The 17,560-nt window shown below is 39.7% G+C and overlaps 1 protein-coding gene across 1 annotated transcript in view; it reads left to right on the forward strand.

Annotated features, from left to right (window-relative positions):
* Positions 1-9,699, forward strand: part of LOC111658087 (plectin-like) — a 64,256-nt gene extending 54,557 nt beyond the window's left edge. Inside the window, exons 34-36 of the mRNA XM_023410483.2 lie at positions 1,251-8,348; positions 8,565-8,681; positions 8,860-9,699. Of these exons, the coding sequence (XP_023266251.1) occupies positions 1,251-7,415 (6,165 nt within the window). The 3' untranslated portion in view covers positions 7,416-8,348; positions 8,565-8,681; positions 8,860-9,699. The remainder of the gene's footprint in view (positions 1-1,250; positions 8,349-8,564; positions 8,682-8,859) is intronic.
* The last annotated feature ends 7,861 nt before the right edge of the window (positions 9,700-17,560 follow it).

A 17,560-nucleotide genomic window follows, 5' to 3' on the forward strand; every position in this document is an offset into this window, starting at 1 on the left:
TTTAGTAAAAACACAAACAGTAAGAGAAAGACATTTTCTAACTATAATCAAGTATCCATTTGTCACAATGCCCAATATGAATACTGTTCCTGGCAAGCACAATTCTGCCATCAACATCAACATGCTAAAATATTTGCCGGAGTCACCTTTCGTACTCAGCCTGTCCACTCTCACTTCAGTGGAAAAAACAGTGGAGTAATCCTATAAAGTCTCAGTAAACTATGGGCATTATCCATTTTGCATTAAGTATTATAAGATGTTTATCTAAATTATTGTCCTTGCCTTTTAAAATAAAAATATCTTAAATGTATCTGTTGTAACACATTAGAGTGCATCTAACACATGAAACATGATTACTCGCTTCCATTGGTGAGTACCAAATCATTATGAAACAAATTTGCTTCACTGAATAAGAGAAAACACAAAATACCCTATTCAAACAAGTGAGAGCCAGTAAAATAGCATTATGGCAAACAGCATTCAGCATAGAGGACAACAGAGTACAATTGGTAAATGTGCAAAAAAGTGTTCATATGGTTTTTTTAAATATAGGAATGTATTGTTTTGGGCTCACTTTACTTCGTTTTGTAGATTATATGAGGTTGCACAGTATGTTCCAGGTGGTGGTACTATATTACTGAGAACATGGTCATTTTAATTTTATTTTTGTAATCAATATTTCTTTTCGTGTGAAGAGGTTTAAATGTGTGCATGATTACATATATGTGACACACACAAGTCAAAGGTGATCAGTTCCAGGAAGGTTACTGTAGGCAGGCTATATGAACATCAAAATTTATGTCAAAAAATGTATTAAGTTCATCCAATTATCTGTATCATAATAACTTTTATCATAGTCAATTGTATTTTTCTGTATAATTTTGTTCACTAGTTAGTTGTGGAATGTAATTCATATGGTTGTTCTGGACTTGGTAACGTAGGTGGAAATACTAAAACATTACAAAACATTTTATCTTGAATCTTGTAAACAAGGATGCTAGAAAAAGAGTAAATTTATTTTAAAATGATAATAATAATAATAATAATAATAATAATACATTTTTAAAAAACTATTCAACTTCACATCGTGTATATTCTATCTCCATTTGCATAAGCAGAGTGCATTGTACAAATAGTATTCATTACAAATTAAATAAACAATATAAAAAAAATAAAACGTGAAGAAGTTAATATGTACCTCCGTGAAAAACCTATTGTGACTTATTTTTTCTGTTTTATTTTTTTATCAGATCGCTGATGCACAGCAGAAGCAAATAGAACATGAGAAGACAGTGCTCCAGCAGACATTCCTGACAGAAAAGGAAATGCTGTTGAAAAAAGAAAAGCTAATTGAAGATGAGAAAAAGAGGCTAGAGAGCCAGTTTGAAGAAGAGGTCAAAAAGGCCAAGGCTCTCAAAGATGAACAGGAACGCCAGAGACAGCAGATGGAGGAAGAAAAGAAGAAACTCCAGGCCACCATGGATGCAGCCCTGAATAAGCAGAAAGAGGCTGAAGAAGAGATGCTTAACAAACAAAAAGAAATGCAGGAACTGGAAAAGAAGAGACTAGAGCAGGAAAGAATTCTTGCAGAAGAGAACCAGAAATTGCGCGAGAAGCTGCAGCTGCTTGAGGAAGCACAGAAAGAGACTGTTACAGAGAAAGAAATCCACCATGTAACAATGGTAGAGATAAATAAAGTTTACAATGGGCAAAATACCGGTGATGGGGTAGACAGTGCAGAGAAGAAACCAGATCCATTGTCTTTTGACGGCATCCGTGACAAGGTACCTGCAAGCAGACTTCATGACATCGGCCTTTTATCCAAGAAGAACTTTGATAAGCTGAAAAAAGGCAAAACCACTGTGCAAGAGCTTGGTGAAACCGATAATCTAAAAAGAATTCTTAAAGGAAACAACTGCATTGCTGGTGTTTTGACACCATCTAATGAAAAAATGTCAATCTATCAAGCATCAAAAGAGAAGAAACTTACTCCAGGCACTGCCATGATCCTTCTTGAAGCCCAGGCAGCCACAGGTTACATTTTAGACCCTATTAAGAACCAGAAACTTTCTGTTAATGAGGCTGTCAAGGAAGGTTTGATTGGCCCTGAACTGCACAACAAAATGCTCTCAGCTGAGAGGGCTGTTGTCGGCTACAAAGATCCATACACTGGCAAGAAAATCTCTGTCTTTGAAGCCATGAAGAAGGGTCTCATGGAGCATGATCATGCCATAAGAGTTCTTGAGGCTCAGCTTGCAACTGGTGGTATCATAGACCCTATCAATAGTCACCGTGTGCCCAATGAAATAGCCTACAAGCAGGGACAATATGATGCAGAAATGAATAAGATTATGGAGAACCCTACAGATGACACAAAGGGATACTTTGACCCAAGCACTCAGGAACCTTTGACATACTCTGAGCTAATGGCAAGATGCACCTCTGACCCTGACACAGGTCTGCTATTCCTGCCAATCACAGATAAAGCTGCTCAGTGCTCGAGTATATACACAGAAGAGGAGACCAAGGATGTGTTCAGCAAAACAACTGTGTCTGTGCCATTTGGAAGATTCAAGGGAAAGACTGTTACCATTTGGGAAATAATTAATTCTGAATACTTCACTGAGGACCAGAAGAAGGGCCTTCTCCGTCAATACAGGACAGGCAAAATCACAATCGAAAAAATCATTAAGATTGTGATAACTGTGGCAGAGGAGAAAGAGAAGAAGAACGAAATTACCTTTGATGGTCTGAGAGCACCGGTCCCTGCCACTGAGCTCCTGGAATCCAAAATCATTGATAAAGACCTGTACAACAAATTACACAAGGGCAATAAGACAGTCAAAGAGGTGTCTGAAATGGAGCCTGTCCATCAAGCACTGAAAGGTACAAACTGCATTGCAGGTGTAGTTATTGACTCAACCAAGGAGACAATGTCCTTCTATCAAGCTATGAAGAAGGACCTGATGAGGCCAGGGCCTGCCTTGATTATGCTTGAAGCCCAAGCAGGAACAGGCTACGTGGTTGACCCTGTTCATAATCAGAAGTACACTGTTGATGAAGCTGTCAAAGCAGGGGTTGTTGGCCCTGAGCTGCATGAGAAGCTCCTGTCTGCAGAGAGATCTGTTACAGGTTACCGAGATCCTTACACTGGAAAGACTGTCTCCCTGTTTCAGGCAATGAAAAAAGATCTTATACCTAAAGAACAAGGAATCCGACTGCTTGATGCCCAAATGACCACCGGTGGCATCATTGATCCAGTGAATAGCCATCGCATTCCACATGATGTGGCCTGCAAGAGAAATTACTTTGATGACGAAATGAAACAGGTTCTAAGCAATCCCACTGAAGAAACCAAATGCTTCTTTGACCCCAACAAAAAAGAAAATGTCACATACTCTCAGCTCTTCAAGAGATGTGTAACTGACAAGAAAACTGGTCTCCAGCTTCTCCCTCTTTCTGATGAAGCAATCAATGCAAAGGAGGAGCCAGCATACACTGAAGCCCAGACAAAAGAGGCTATGACTCAGGCAACTGTGGAGCTTGACTCAGGACCATTTAAGGGCAGGAAGATGACCATCTGGGAAATCATCAACTCTGAATATCTCACTGAGGAACAAAGGCTTGATCTGCTCAGACAGTTTAGGTCTGGAAAGGTTACAATTGAAAGGATCATCAAGATTGTTATCACAATTGTAGATGAGAAAGAGGCCAAGAAACAAGAACAGTCCAGCTTCAAGGGACTCAGAGCCCCTGTCCCAGCAGGCTCTCTGTATGATTCCAAAATCATTGACAAACCAACCTTTGAGCTCCTCCAACAAGGCAAAACAACACCCAAACAAGTCAGTGAGAATCCCAATGTCAATAAATACCTCCAGGGATCTGATAGCATTGCTGGCATCTACCTGGAGCCAACAAAAGAGAAAGTAAGCATTTATCAGGCTATGAGGAAAAAGCTCCTCAAACACGACACAGGCCTTTCACTTCTTGAGGCCCAGGCTGCCACTGGGTTCATTGTAGATCCAGTGAGGAACCAGTGTCTATCAGTAGATGAGGCAGTGAAGTCAGGCATTGTTGGTCCAGAGCTACATGAAAAACTCCTCTCTGCAGAAAAGGCTGTCACTGGCTATAAAGATCCATTCACAGGCAACAAAATCTCCCTCTTTGAAGCAATGCAAAAAGACCTCATCCTGAAAGAGCATGCCATGCCATTGTTAGAGGCACAGATGGTTAGTGGAGGAATCATTGACCCTGTGAATAGCCATCGTGTCCCAACTGACGTTGCATATCAGAAGAATATTTTCAGCAAAGAAATTGCTAAGACCCTCTCTGAACCATCTGATGATAACAAGGCTTTCTCAGACCCAGAAAGTGATGAGAATGTAACCTACAGACAGCTTAAAGACAAGTGCCAAAGAGATCCAGAGACAGGCCTGTACATCCTCTCACTCACCAAACCTCAGTCTCCAACTGTGGTGGAGAAGACATACCTCTACACAGAGGAACAAACACAGAGTGACCTGACCAGCACCCAGATTGACATTCCAATTGAAGGTCTTGCTGATAAATCAATGAACCTCTGGGATGTCATGAATTCAAATTTGCTTCCAGAAGCAGAAAGGCAGAAGCTCTTGGATGAATATCGCTCTGGTAATATCACTAAAGAGAGGATGATCATCATTATTATTGAAATCATGGAGCAGAGAGAGATCATTAGAAATGAAAACCCACTGTCATATATGACCATAAGGAGAAGGATAACCATTGAGGAACTCTACAATGCCCGCATCATTGACTTGGAGACATACAACCTCCTTAAACAGGGCAAGAGGAATATCCATGACATAATGGAGATGACCAGTGTGAAACAGTATCTCTATGGCACAGGCTGTGTTGCTGGGGTCACAACTGACTCAAGCTCCAAGATAAGCATCTACCAAGCAATGAAGAGAGGCTTTATTAAACCAGAAATGGCCCTCAGTCTCCTAGAAGCACAGGCTGCCACAGGATTCATTGTTGATCCAGTAAAGAATGAGACACTCACTGTTGATGAAGCTGTTCGTAAGGGTGTTGTCGGCCCTGAGATCCACGATAAACTTCTGTCAGCTGAAAGAGCAGTCACAGGATACAAAGATCCATACAGTGGGAAAATCATCTCCCTTTTCCAGGCCATGAAAAAGGATCTTGTTCCAGAAGATTATGCTCTGAAAATGCTAGAGGCACAAACCGCCACTGGTGGTATTATTGATCCTGAATTCCAGTTCCACCTGCCAGCAGACATTGCCATACAAAGAGGTTACATCAACAGGGAAACCAACGAGAGACTGGCTGGTGATGTTAAAGGGTTCATTGACCCTGTCACTGATGAGAAAATATCATATGCAGAGCTGCTAAAGAGATGCAAGTTGGATGTTGGATTGCGCCTCCTCTCCCTGGGAGACAAGAGACTGACATTCAAGGGTCTGAGGAAACAAATCACAATAGAGCAGCTGATCAGGTCACAAATTATTGACCAGCAGACTGTCTCTCAACTGAATGAAGGTCTCGTTACAATGGAGGAGGTAAGCCATAGGCTATCAAGGTACCTCGAGGGCACAAGCTGTATTGCTGGTGTATTTTTAGAGTCCACAAAGGAACGTCTATCAATTTACCAAGCCATGAAGAAGACCATGATTAGGCCAGGCACTGCCTTTGAGCTCCTTGAGGCACAGGCAGCCACAGGCTTTGTCATTGATCCAATCAAAAACCTCAAACTGACTGTCAATGAATCAGTAAAAATGGGAATTGTAGGTCCAGAATTCAAAGACAAGCTTCTCTCTGCTGAGCGTGCAGTAACAGGATACAGAGATCCTTATTCAGGCAAAACAATCTCCCTGTTTCAGGCCATGAAAAAGGGGCTCATCCTGAAAGATCATGGTATCCGTCTCCTGGAAGCTCAGATTGCCACTGGTGGTATCATTGACCCAGAGGAAAGTCACCGTGTGCCAGTTGAAGTGGCCTACAAACGTGGCTTTTTTGATGAGGAAATGAATGAGATCCTGACAGATCCATCTGATGACACCAAAGGTTTCTTTGATCCCAACACTGAGGAAAACCTAACCTACCTCCAGCTCATGGAGAGGTGCATCACTGATCCTGACACTGGCCTGGTGCTCCTGCTGCTGAAACAAAAGAACCGGGAAAGGAAGACCTCCTCCAAATCCTCAGTTCGTAAACGCAGAGTTGTCATTGTAGACCCAGAGACAGGCAAAGAAATGACTGTGTACGAGGCCTACAGGAAGGGATTGATTGACCATCAAACATACTTGGAGCTTTCTGAGCAAGAGTGCGAATGGGAGGAGATCACAATGACTTCCTCTGATGGTACTGTCAAATCCATTATCATTGACAGGAGGTCAGGGAGACAGTATGATGTTGACGATGCTCTTTCACGTGGCCTCATTGATCAGAATTCTCTTGATACATACCGAGCTGGAAACCTGTCCATCACAGAATTTGCTGACATGCTTTCTGGAAACATGGGAGGCTTCCGTTCACGATCATCCTCCTTTGGTTCCACCACTGGTTCCACCTATTCCTCTCCTATGAGCCCCATACCCTCCATTAAACCACCTGCAGTCATATGGAATGACCCAACAGAGGAGACTGGTCCCATAGCTGGAATATTGGACATAGACACACTGGAGAAAGTGTCTGTCACTGAGGCAATGCACAGAAACCTGGTAGACAATATCACAGGCCAAAGACTGTTGGAGGCCCAGGCATGCACAGGAGGAATAATTGACCCAACAACTGGAGAGAGATTGTCAGTCACTGATGCTACAGAAAAAGGCCTTGTGGATAAAGTCATGGTCGATCGCCTCAACCTGGCTCAAAAGGCATTCAATGGATTTGAAGACCCCAGAACTAAAGTAAAGATGTCTGCCTCCCAGGCTCTCAAGAAGGGCTGGTTATATTATGAGGCTGGCCAGCGTTTCCTTGAGGTCCAATATCTAACTGGAGGTCTTATTGAGCCTGATGCTGAGGGTAGAGTGTCCCTTGATGACTCCATCAGGAAGGGCACGATTGATGCCCGCACTGCCCAGAAACTGAGAGATGTCAGCGCCTATTCTAAATACCTAACATGTCCAAAAACCAAACTGAAAATCTCCTTCAAAGATGCCATGGACAGAAGTATGGTCGAGGAAGGGTCTAGCTTAAGGCTTTTGGAAGCCTCCTCACAATCCAGCAAAGGCCTCTACAGTCCCTACAATGTCAGTGGCTCTGGATCTGCTTATGGTTCCCGGACTGGCTCACGGACCGGATCCCGATCAGGCTCCAGAAGAGGCAGCATCGATGCCGGCTCTGGTTTCAGCATGAACTTCTCATCCTCCTCCTTCACATCCTCTTCAACTGGCTACAGCCGCAGATTCTGATTAGCTAGTTTTCTTTCTAACAACTTATGACTAAGAAACAACAATACTAATGCACTTTAAAGTTGCATTTCTCACAGGAAAAAATAGTTACAATAACAAAGAAAATATAATTTATTTATTCTGCCCTGCATGTGGCCACTATTGGCTATTGATTTTTTCATATATAACAGATGTCTAAACATGTGCCTCATATATGGAGACATAACCAAGCATTGCTAGAGATATAAAATATTAATTTCCTTTAGTACTGATTACTAAGTCAGTTATATTTTTCAAAGCAAAGCATGAAACTTCAGCTATAATTTTTTATGTGACTTTATAGTTTTCATTTTACACGTTAAAAAGTTGTATACTTGTGCTTTCTGAAACTAATATATAATGTATGTATGTCAAACAGAAATATTTTTCCAGTATTCCTTGTTTCCTTTGAAATTCAAAAATATTTGTCTATTTTTTATCTTTTTCGACAGTACTACAAAATGAGATACTGTATGTCAACATAGTTCTAATGTTTTTAACAGATTCTAAAATACATAGATGCCTTCAAATTTCTGAATGTTTGTATAGAGTATGGACAGATTTTGTGTTTTTATGTTAAATGTTGCCTGGGTATCTAAATAATGTACCCGGTAAGAATACACCTGTGAGACACTAAAAATGAGACAATACAAGAATACAACACTGAAAGGAAGTGCCAGAAGTAAAATTATGCAAACTGTTCTAAAAACAGTTCCACATCTGCCATTACTTTGTACTCATTTATATTCAGTGGACTTTTGCATTCTTTTAGTTCATTACATCATTGTTTTACACACTACAAGTTTTGGATTCTTCACATTCACCATCAATCAAGTGCTCCAGATAAATCCCAAGATGATGTCAGACTTGATCCTGCTCTTCCATACAGACCTGCCTCCTGTTATTTTGGTTCTTGTAAGTTGAATGAGGTTTTTTTTATTTCCTTATGTTTTGTTGTTAAATTTATTTATTTGATTTTGATCACCTCGTAGAACCTAGATCATGCATTTTCTTTATGTCATTTTCCTCTATCCCACACACTACCATGGTGATACTATTGGTGAACTATTGCGGTGCAAAAATCCCAATTTGGTGCTAATTGACTGTTACTTATCCTCTTGTCTTTGACAGCTGCCTCGGTCCCTTAGAATCCAACACCTGAGTACAGATGCTCAGTTGGCCGGAGCGTATGATCCTCTCAACTTGGATGGATTTGTGAGCCCATATCAACCTCATGCAGTAATACAGGTACAGTGTATAACTGTTTTAGAGAACTTCATGTCACTTTCATTTCATTTGCAAAAGATGAAACAAGGTTTCATCCAGATTTGTTTTATGATTTTAAATTTAATTTCTTTCTTTTTTTCTCACTGCATTGTTAGGTTCATTTTGATTTTAATTCATAGCTTTTTTCTTTTGTTTCTAGATCTCCCATTGAATATATCCATTATTTCCATTGCACATCACATTTGAAGAAAGCTGAGGCTGAGTCAACCTGACACCATCTTGGGATACTATTCTAGGAGCACTCTTTATTCATGACTTTTTTTCATATATTTATTACTTGAATGCTAACAGTTATATTTATGTTGTCATATCTGATTTTTAAGAGAACACTCCCAAAGCATAGACACATCTGTGTGCACATTTTTTCATTTAAATTGTGATTAACTGTAGTGACACAACAGCACATCTTCATTTCACTAGTCTTAAGTCCACTGTCCACTATTTCATTTATATTATCTCTGACTGTAAATTCAGTTCAACCAAAGCACTAATCAGAGAAATTTGGAGAATTGACATATTTGATACAGCAACACATTGCATGAATGTATGTATTATATCAAATTAACTTGTTTCAGTTGACATTTTGCCACAGATTTCTTCTGCAAACTGAAAAACAGCTTGAAGCTTTATTTTGCTTATAGTTATTTTTCCATAGCAAGTATTTCTTTTATGCATCTCTAAAGAGTTTTACTTCTGTAAATCCTTTTACTTTGTTTTCATCATGTTTTTTTGATATGTTATGAATTTGCCTTGCATGTTTTACTAACTTTACAAAGGATATTTGGGAAAAATGTTGATGTAAAATAAAGACAACTGCAGATGTAACTGTGCTGATTTAATACTAGCAATATATAAAATCACAAACTAACCGGTTGGTTTTGCTTATGGGGCAGATTTTGCTTTGAATGATATAGTGAGTGGATACGGCTGTATGTTCTGAACATAACACTATGTTGTAAATAAATATGCAATGAAGAGACCCTCTTGTCATCTATATATTGATACCTATGCATCTGAAGATATTTCTAGTAGTTGAATATGTTTTTTCAGTGCTGCTGTTACATTGGGTCCCCCATGAAAATTAATAACTTAAGGTCTTTCACATAGTGTATAGAAAGGGTAATGTAAATATTGTAAGCATGTCACAATGGACAGAAATATTATTTTCCAATGTTTACCTTCTTCAACACTGATAGCAAGTTCTATTTTATGAAAGTGGTTATAAAAGGAGAAACAATTGCATTAATATTCAATGCAAGGTCTCTGTTGATCTAATAGTGTTAACTGAACCTTGTAGCTTGCCCGTGATATGAATCTTCCCTCGGGAATAGACAGTAGTTGACCACATGAGGGCAGCATTAGACTGACCTACACTCACCTTCACTTGTTTCCGGTGAAACAACTACTTGGTAAAACACCTGCTCAAAAAAACATCCAGTGCCTTCATACTAGGTACATACTGTACATATTTTTGATCTATGTGCCAACATTAGCCGCTGGTTTTGATGGAGGAGCCTGCCAACAGACGCAGTGAGACATTCACCTCCCAGAATTCTTCAGTCAGCTCCCTTGACTACTCAGATCAGACCCTTTCCCTCCCAGCTCTCCCCACATCTGAAGCTTCAGGCATGGCGGTAAGAACACAGAACAGTGTAAAGACACTCACAACATCATATACTGTATATTCTACAGTAATGAACAGTGTCAGCTGGAAATCCTATAACAGTAACAGAGGAAAACAAAAACTGGTACAAGGATCATTTCGTATTTTTTTTCTAATGGTCTCTTGCAGGATAAAGAAAGTGCTTTGTTTGGATCACCAACCCCTACATCACAAGATCAGAGATATGGGTATGCTAATGTGTAATAATACCATTTCTTCTACTTGACATTGGTAACATGTGTCCTTGACAAAATGGCAAATTATTACACAAATTACCTCCTCAACCTTTTACAAATACTGACTGGTGTTTCCAATTCACAAGTAATAAGTAACGGTTCACCACTATAGGCACTTTCGAAAGAAACTACTTTTATAATCCAAAGAGTGGATCCTGCATGATTGAACATGGCCACCAACAGTCAGATTAACAAAAAAGCAAACTGTGATGACAGTTGGTCAATTGTATCAGCTTTGTAGAGCGGTGCAACTGCATTTGTCAATACAAAGACGGAGCCATGAATTGTGAAGTGAGCACAGAGTGTAAAACATCTAATTGAAACATACCGATACAAGAAAACTAAGGTTCCAGCCTAGCAGACAGAGAGCAGATGCCTCTCTAATGAGATATTTGACTGTTTTCAACTAAGGAGCCCTGGTTATATTGTCCTTTGATAAGAATAATACTCGAAGGCTCAGTTTTAGCTCATTCTGCTTAAGTACAGGTTGTGAATGTGTGGCTGCTGTCCATTTTCTGAATATTCTACTTCCTGCTATAGGGATCCAAATTTAATCTTACTGCAATAAAAAATAACGCTTAAGTCCAACCCCAAACTCATCCCACAAAATATATATAATGGTGGACCTTTTATTCTCACTGGCAAGAGCATTGTTCCTGAAAAGACACAACAAACCAAAGGCTTAATAGAGTGCAGGAGTTCACTCACAAACTGTTAACAGCACCCACGTGTACAGAAAAAGCATAAAGCATAATTTCATATATATAACTATTTGTATATATATATATATATTACAGGAGAAGCACACCACCAATTCATCTCTCTATTTAAACACATAATAAGGCATTTGATTGCTGACATACAGTATACTTGGCAAGATTTAGTTGTATGATCCTTTTAATTAAATGTGTTTAATTTCTTTGACTATATGTTTAAGATTATAATTCAACTGTAAAATAAGATCACTATAGCTTTTGACTTTGTATCGTTCCTCTCTGTTTCAGGACGGATGTGGAGGACTTGAGCCAATGGCAGAGTGAGTTCAGGAGTCAAATCAGAGCACTGAGACAGTGGCTGAAGAGCATGGAGATGAGGCTGCCTCCTCTAGACCCCAGGGTCAGTTGAGTCTACGTCTGTCTGCCTGCCTGCTGTGATTGCTCTACCTCTCTCTACCTCTGTCTCTTTCCCTGTTTCACCACATCCCATGTTCTCTCATACAAAAGGAGTCATAGACTCTTTGTGCATCCTGCCGAGCTAGTCTACATGAAAAGAAATCCATCTGTCATGTCTCTGCTCTCAACTACAGTAGTTCTGAAGGCTACAAAGATACTTGCAGGGCCTTATGTTCTCATCGCCCTGGGAAAAAACAATAATACTGCTTTATCATCAAATTACAAGAAAGAGTCTACAGCCATGCTAGCAGTTCTGTGAGGCTGGACTTGTAGTCACAGTTGTGCTTTGAGCTAAATGCTAACCTCAGTACGCCAACATGCTTGCAGTGCAATGCAAACGTACTGATGTTTAGCAGGTATAATGTTACTATGGTCACCATCTTATTTTAGAGACAAAGTACAACTATGGCTGATGGAATTGTCATTAACTTTGTACGTGCTTGGTCATAAACTAAAGTATTGGAAATCAATGTTCCCCTATAAGTGTGCTTGTTTGGGTAGAAAAATGAACAGGACACAAATAAAGTCAGATGTGTTCAACTTAAATCATAGGCTATAAATCCAGTGTTGCTGCAGGGCAAGCATGCCTACAAGAGATGCTTTAGTATCCATAACTGTGGATAACACGCTGTCTTATTTTAGACATCCCTACTACTATTCCTACCCCCAATGCAGATTAAGCTCATTTCAACAGTGGTAAACTGTCTTAAAGGAATATCTGAGAATACATTTTAAACAAAAAAACAAGAAAGAGGAGGAATATTAGTCCAACGACTAACAAAATTTGTCTGAAGTGTTCAGTATGTGAACTCATAAGTTAATTGAGCATTACGAGAAAAAGGAAAGGGATTGTGGAGGTTTTTTCAAAGTCTGACATACTCAGACGAATACCAAGGTGGTCCTCCTCCTCTCCTGCAGGGAGATCTCTTTAGGCCACAGGGAGACAGAGGGGCTGGGGAATCAGCCTCTATTGTGCCTGGCCTGGACAGCCAGGCTAGAGAAGTGCTTGGCACTGGAGGCCCTCTGTACACATGAGCGAACACACTGAAAAGACATTAGACTCAGATGGTAGGAAGAGGCAAAGGGGGCAGGAAAAAAGAAAAGCAGGATCTTTACGGTAAGAGCACTCTGATCTGACTGTTGAGGCTTTTATTGAACACAACTGTAGATTTTGTCAGACCTTTTATACCAATATTTATACAGCGATTTGTCAGAGCCGAAGACAATAATTGTGTTAATGGTTGAGTTAAAAAAAAAAAATTTGGCCAATTGTGGGCAGACAACTTGTTAAAGTAAGTCTAACTTGTTGGCAGCCATGGTGACAATTACAAGATAATGGTAGATGATAAAAAGTAAAATACCATCAAGTCAGAAAGTCAGCAAAATTTCAGTTACACAGCAATATCCATGGAAAGTTTGCTAAAAGTAGCCAACATTAGCCAACCTAAACGACTGATCGCACTACATCAAATAAGGCTGAATCAGATAAAAACCCAGGTATATCAAATTTAGTGAGGGTGTGTTTTGTTGCTTACAAATTCAACTAAATTTCATTTGTAAGAGCAGGACTGTAGGACTCTTCTTTCTTTTTTTCTTGAATGGCAAAATAGTGAAAATGTTAATGTATTGTGGTCATGGCGGGTAAGCAAGTGAGCTTAGTAAACTAACCTTAGCACTAACAATGCTAATGTCACATATATTCTCTCCATTTGTCTTTTGCAATCTAATTCGCCATAAATCCTGATGTTCCTAGGCTCCTCCCATCAGGATTTAAGCAATCATATTACATCTATCTCCATAGCTCTCAGTTTGAGTGTTGTTTGCGTGACAACAAGTCTAATTAGCTGGTTGAATATTGCTCATTAACAACATTATGTATTTTCTGGTGGCGTTTTGTGCTTTGACAGTGAAAAAATTAATTAATAAGCCTTTTAATATGAAACGTTCTCACTGAGGATAATCCATTGCACAGCACTAACTGAGAGCCACTCTAGCACGAAACATTAACATGATACAGCTCTGTAGTGAAGCAAGATGGTGAGGTAATAATTTATTTAAATATCCTTAGCGAAGGGTGACTGCACCTTCTCCAATGAGCTGTGAATCAATTACACAAAAGGATCAAGAGTGTTTGATGTTTTTATTGTTATAGTAAAAATCAGTTTGGGCAGATTTAGTTGTGGTCCATTAAAATGAATGTATTCCATTGTCAGGACTGAATGTTTGAGCCATTAATCGATTGAAAGCACAAGGAGACAAAATACGATATGTGTTTGAACCCATATGACCTTTGAAGAAACTGCTGATTATCAGCTCAAGAAGAGTTTTCACAAAAACATTTTTCAGCAGGAGATGTTCTTAGTTAAAAATTCTTTTTGGATGTTTTGTCTCTATTTGAAAGAAGTTGCTGTTTCCCTGGGGACTGACTTGTAAGATGCACAGGCATGTCTTATCACATCATGAAAACTTGAACGCTTTGGATAGCTTTAGTCTGACCCCCAGCAAGAGTGTGTGAAATAAGGGGGTGTCTTTTTATCTCTACCATGCCTTTATCATACTGCATCCGACCACAGACCTTTGTCATGGTAATGCTGTTAGTCTGCTGCACTGCTGGTTCCAGTCTGGGCCTGAGGGACTCGTTAGTTAGCAGCATGAATGAGGACATCCCAGAGAAGCCCCCCCCCCAATATACAGACCCTTCTACAATACACAGGAGAGAGACACAAACTTGCCCCTTAACACAAGACATGCACTGACACATCTTAGACTTCTGTTCCCATGAACACTGGGAGTCATATGAGCCTCAAACTGGTTGTCTAGCATGAGTATAATATGCATTTAAGATATGAATAACTTGTGAATTCTTACCTTATGGACGAGGGAAACCTAAATATTAATAGATTTTTAATTGAGCAAGAACTTAAAGAGCAAATCATCAGTTCACTAAATTCACATTTGGCAAAGTCCCTGCATAATTGAAAATTTTGAAATAAGCTTGTAATAACAAATAACAAAATATACAATACAGGATGAGGCATGAATGATACAAATACATTTTTCTATAACTTTTTTTTACCAATTTGATATCACAGAATCGACAGTTAAAGGGATATTTACTTTGTTGGAATGATGAAGCAAAATGTGTATTGACAAATACGATCTCCATCCAGGTACATATCACAATCTTATTAGCCAAAACTACTTCAGAAAAATATGTGATATGTGAAAAAACATGTTTAATCCAAGTGCTAAACTATTAGATGGGAAAAAGGTGTCTAGAATCCATTTTATAAATACATTTTAAAATATAAGCATTGGAATAGAGGTGAACTGTAGCAAGTGCTCATACTTTTCCATGCCTAATCCATGGCTTTAACAACACATTTTATACCAACCTTGGACAATTATAACATGCAAACACACTGGATGCTGCATTTGAGAACGTGTAAAAAGTAATTTGTAAATGAGCACATAAGTTGAAATAAAAGGTAATGGATAAAAGAGTGTAATGTACAAGTGTTGGTAATGCAAATGCAGACTTGACAAAATAAGAGAGCAAGCCTAAATGTAGATGATTCCAGGATCACCATGTCTTGTATGAAAAAACTATTACTTTGCTACACTTCAGACACAGCATTCATGATGCTTTTGTTAAATAACATTGTTATTAATTCATGTGGAATCAACACATTTGGGACTTGTTGGCTGGTATTGATGAAGGTTTACTTTCAGCTCATCTGATATTACCATGAACATCAGACAAAACAGGTTGGGAACCACTCGTCCATGATAAAGTTTCAGTCAGTCTTTGTCATCATGAGAGAAAGTAATCGAGAACATGAAATCCTTACACGCATGAGTAACAGTGAAATTAGCATGTGTTTTGATAACAACCTTAGCTTCTTTTTACACTGTGTCAGAACATTATGTTGGTGACAAGTCAAAACGACATCTCTTCACTTTGACAGTCAGTGTAAGGTCAAAAGTTCTTCTTTTGACACCCTCCCCTCCCCACTCCCCTGCTGATGACATTCTTCTGGATAAAGGCTCTCTGTGTCTTAAATGTCTCTGGTTTCCCTGGGCCTGTGGCAGATGCTGCATCCCAAATAAGCCCTGTACACAGAACTTACAAACAGGCCTGACCAGGCCCAGGAAGAGGGGTGAGAGATCACAGCCTTTTATCCTCCCGGCTCTGTTTCTGACAGCCAGCAAACAGAACCCCTGCTCTATGATGCTGTCATAACCTTTAGGGGGGAAAGGAGGTGTGTTTTCTTTTCTGTGAATCACCTACATGACAAATGACTATAGAGCTATGTTTAGATGGTGATAAAGTAAACTTGTATATTTTAAGGATTAAATCTCCTGCTCCTCTTGCTTAGTGCGTCAAATTGATTTTCATTTTATAGTGCTTTAGGTAATCTCTCCCATAAGAGATTTTTTGATTCACACAGTTTATCAGGGTTAATGGAAATGTGGGGCCTCTTGCTTTATTGCACATGCCTTCCTGTACTCAATGGAAGATGTGGACTTATGGCTGTAAATCCTCTTTTCCTGGGGGCAGTTGAATCAAAAGCGTAGCTGATGATGTGGTTGAACTGCTCTATCCCCAAGTGGCTAAATCCTCCGTTCACACATGACTATGATTTCCAGTTTCCAGGCAGCCCAGCAGGGCCTGGGCAACCCAATAGGGAAGCCCATCAGCCTTTCATCCACTTTTCTTGGAAGCAACCTCTTTTGGTGATAAATGACAGTGTGCGCACTGAATGGTGCTTCTGGTCTGACCCTTAAAAGGGACCCCCTCTTTTTTTCATTTCTCATGAAGAGGGCTAATTACCATGTTCTGTAGAGGAGCCATTGAGGTCTTATTTAATTTAAAGGCTGCAGAGAGGTTGCGATGGCGGAGGAGGGGAAAAACAAGCCTGTAAAATTAATCTTTTTTCTCTCAGATCCTTTTGCTCATGGGATCTGTGATCGAATTTAGACTCCCATTGGGCAGTAATTTGGAATCGCATTAATTTGGAAACCCACTTTATTCCATCTCCCAGCCTGTGTCCACTCCATTATTACTTGTATTTTGGACATATAATGAAGGCTACTGAAGTAAAGATGAGCTGGCATCACCAGCTACAAATCTTACCACCGGCAGCAGTTTATTGCATCACTACATAGCTCAGCATGCCAGTTGCTCTTCAACTACATCAGCTGCTGTCTTTTTAAGAGCTGTGTGCAGACTGTATGTGCACCTACTGTGAAATGGAGAGGAGAGAGATTTGGCAAAGTCATTTAATTAGTACAGAGGAGGCTGGAGGATGCTGTAAGCTGGGATCAGGTGTCATGGTTCTACAACAATGTCTTCCTGGCAAGGTGGTGCTGCATCACTGCCAGCTTCTTTCAGATAAAGAACGGGGGGACGGGGAATGTGGGCCTTACTTGCTCATTAAACAGCTAAAGACATTAGCTCTTTGAGTGACCTTAAGAAAAAGCTATCTGTGAGTTTGTAAATCTTTTCCAGCTAAAGGTGTTAATAATGTATGATTCCCCCTGCATCTCTTGGGTCGTGAGATTACTACAGGATATCATTTGTGGTACAATCAAAGACTGGGGAATTCTTGCATCAGCACTAGAGTCAGGGGTTAAACAACTTGACCCTACAGGGGTCATTCAATTCAATCCCCTCATGCTGTCAGTGGTCACAGCAGCAGGCACTCTCAGTTTTCTTTTCTGTACACCTTTGTTTTTTATCCTTATTTGCATAAATGAAAGCTTGGG

This window comes from Seriola lalandi, unplaced genomic scaffold, assembly GCF_002814215.2.
Source record: "Seriola lalandi dorsalis isolate HSWRI2012SDOR001 ecotype SW California unplaced genomic scaffold, Sedor1 jcf7180002054425, whole genome shotgun sequence".
Taxonomy (NCBI): domain Eukaryota; kingdom Metazoa; phylum Chordata; class Actinopteri; order Carangiformes; family Carangidae; genus Seriola; species Seriola lalandi.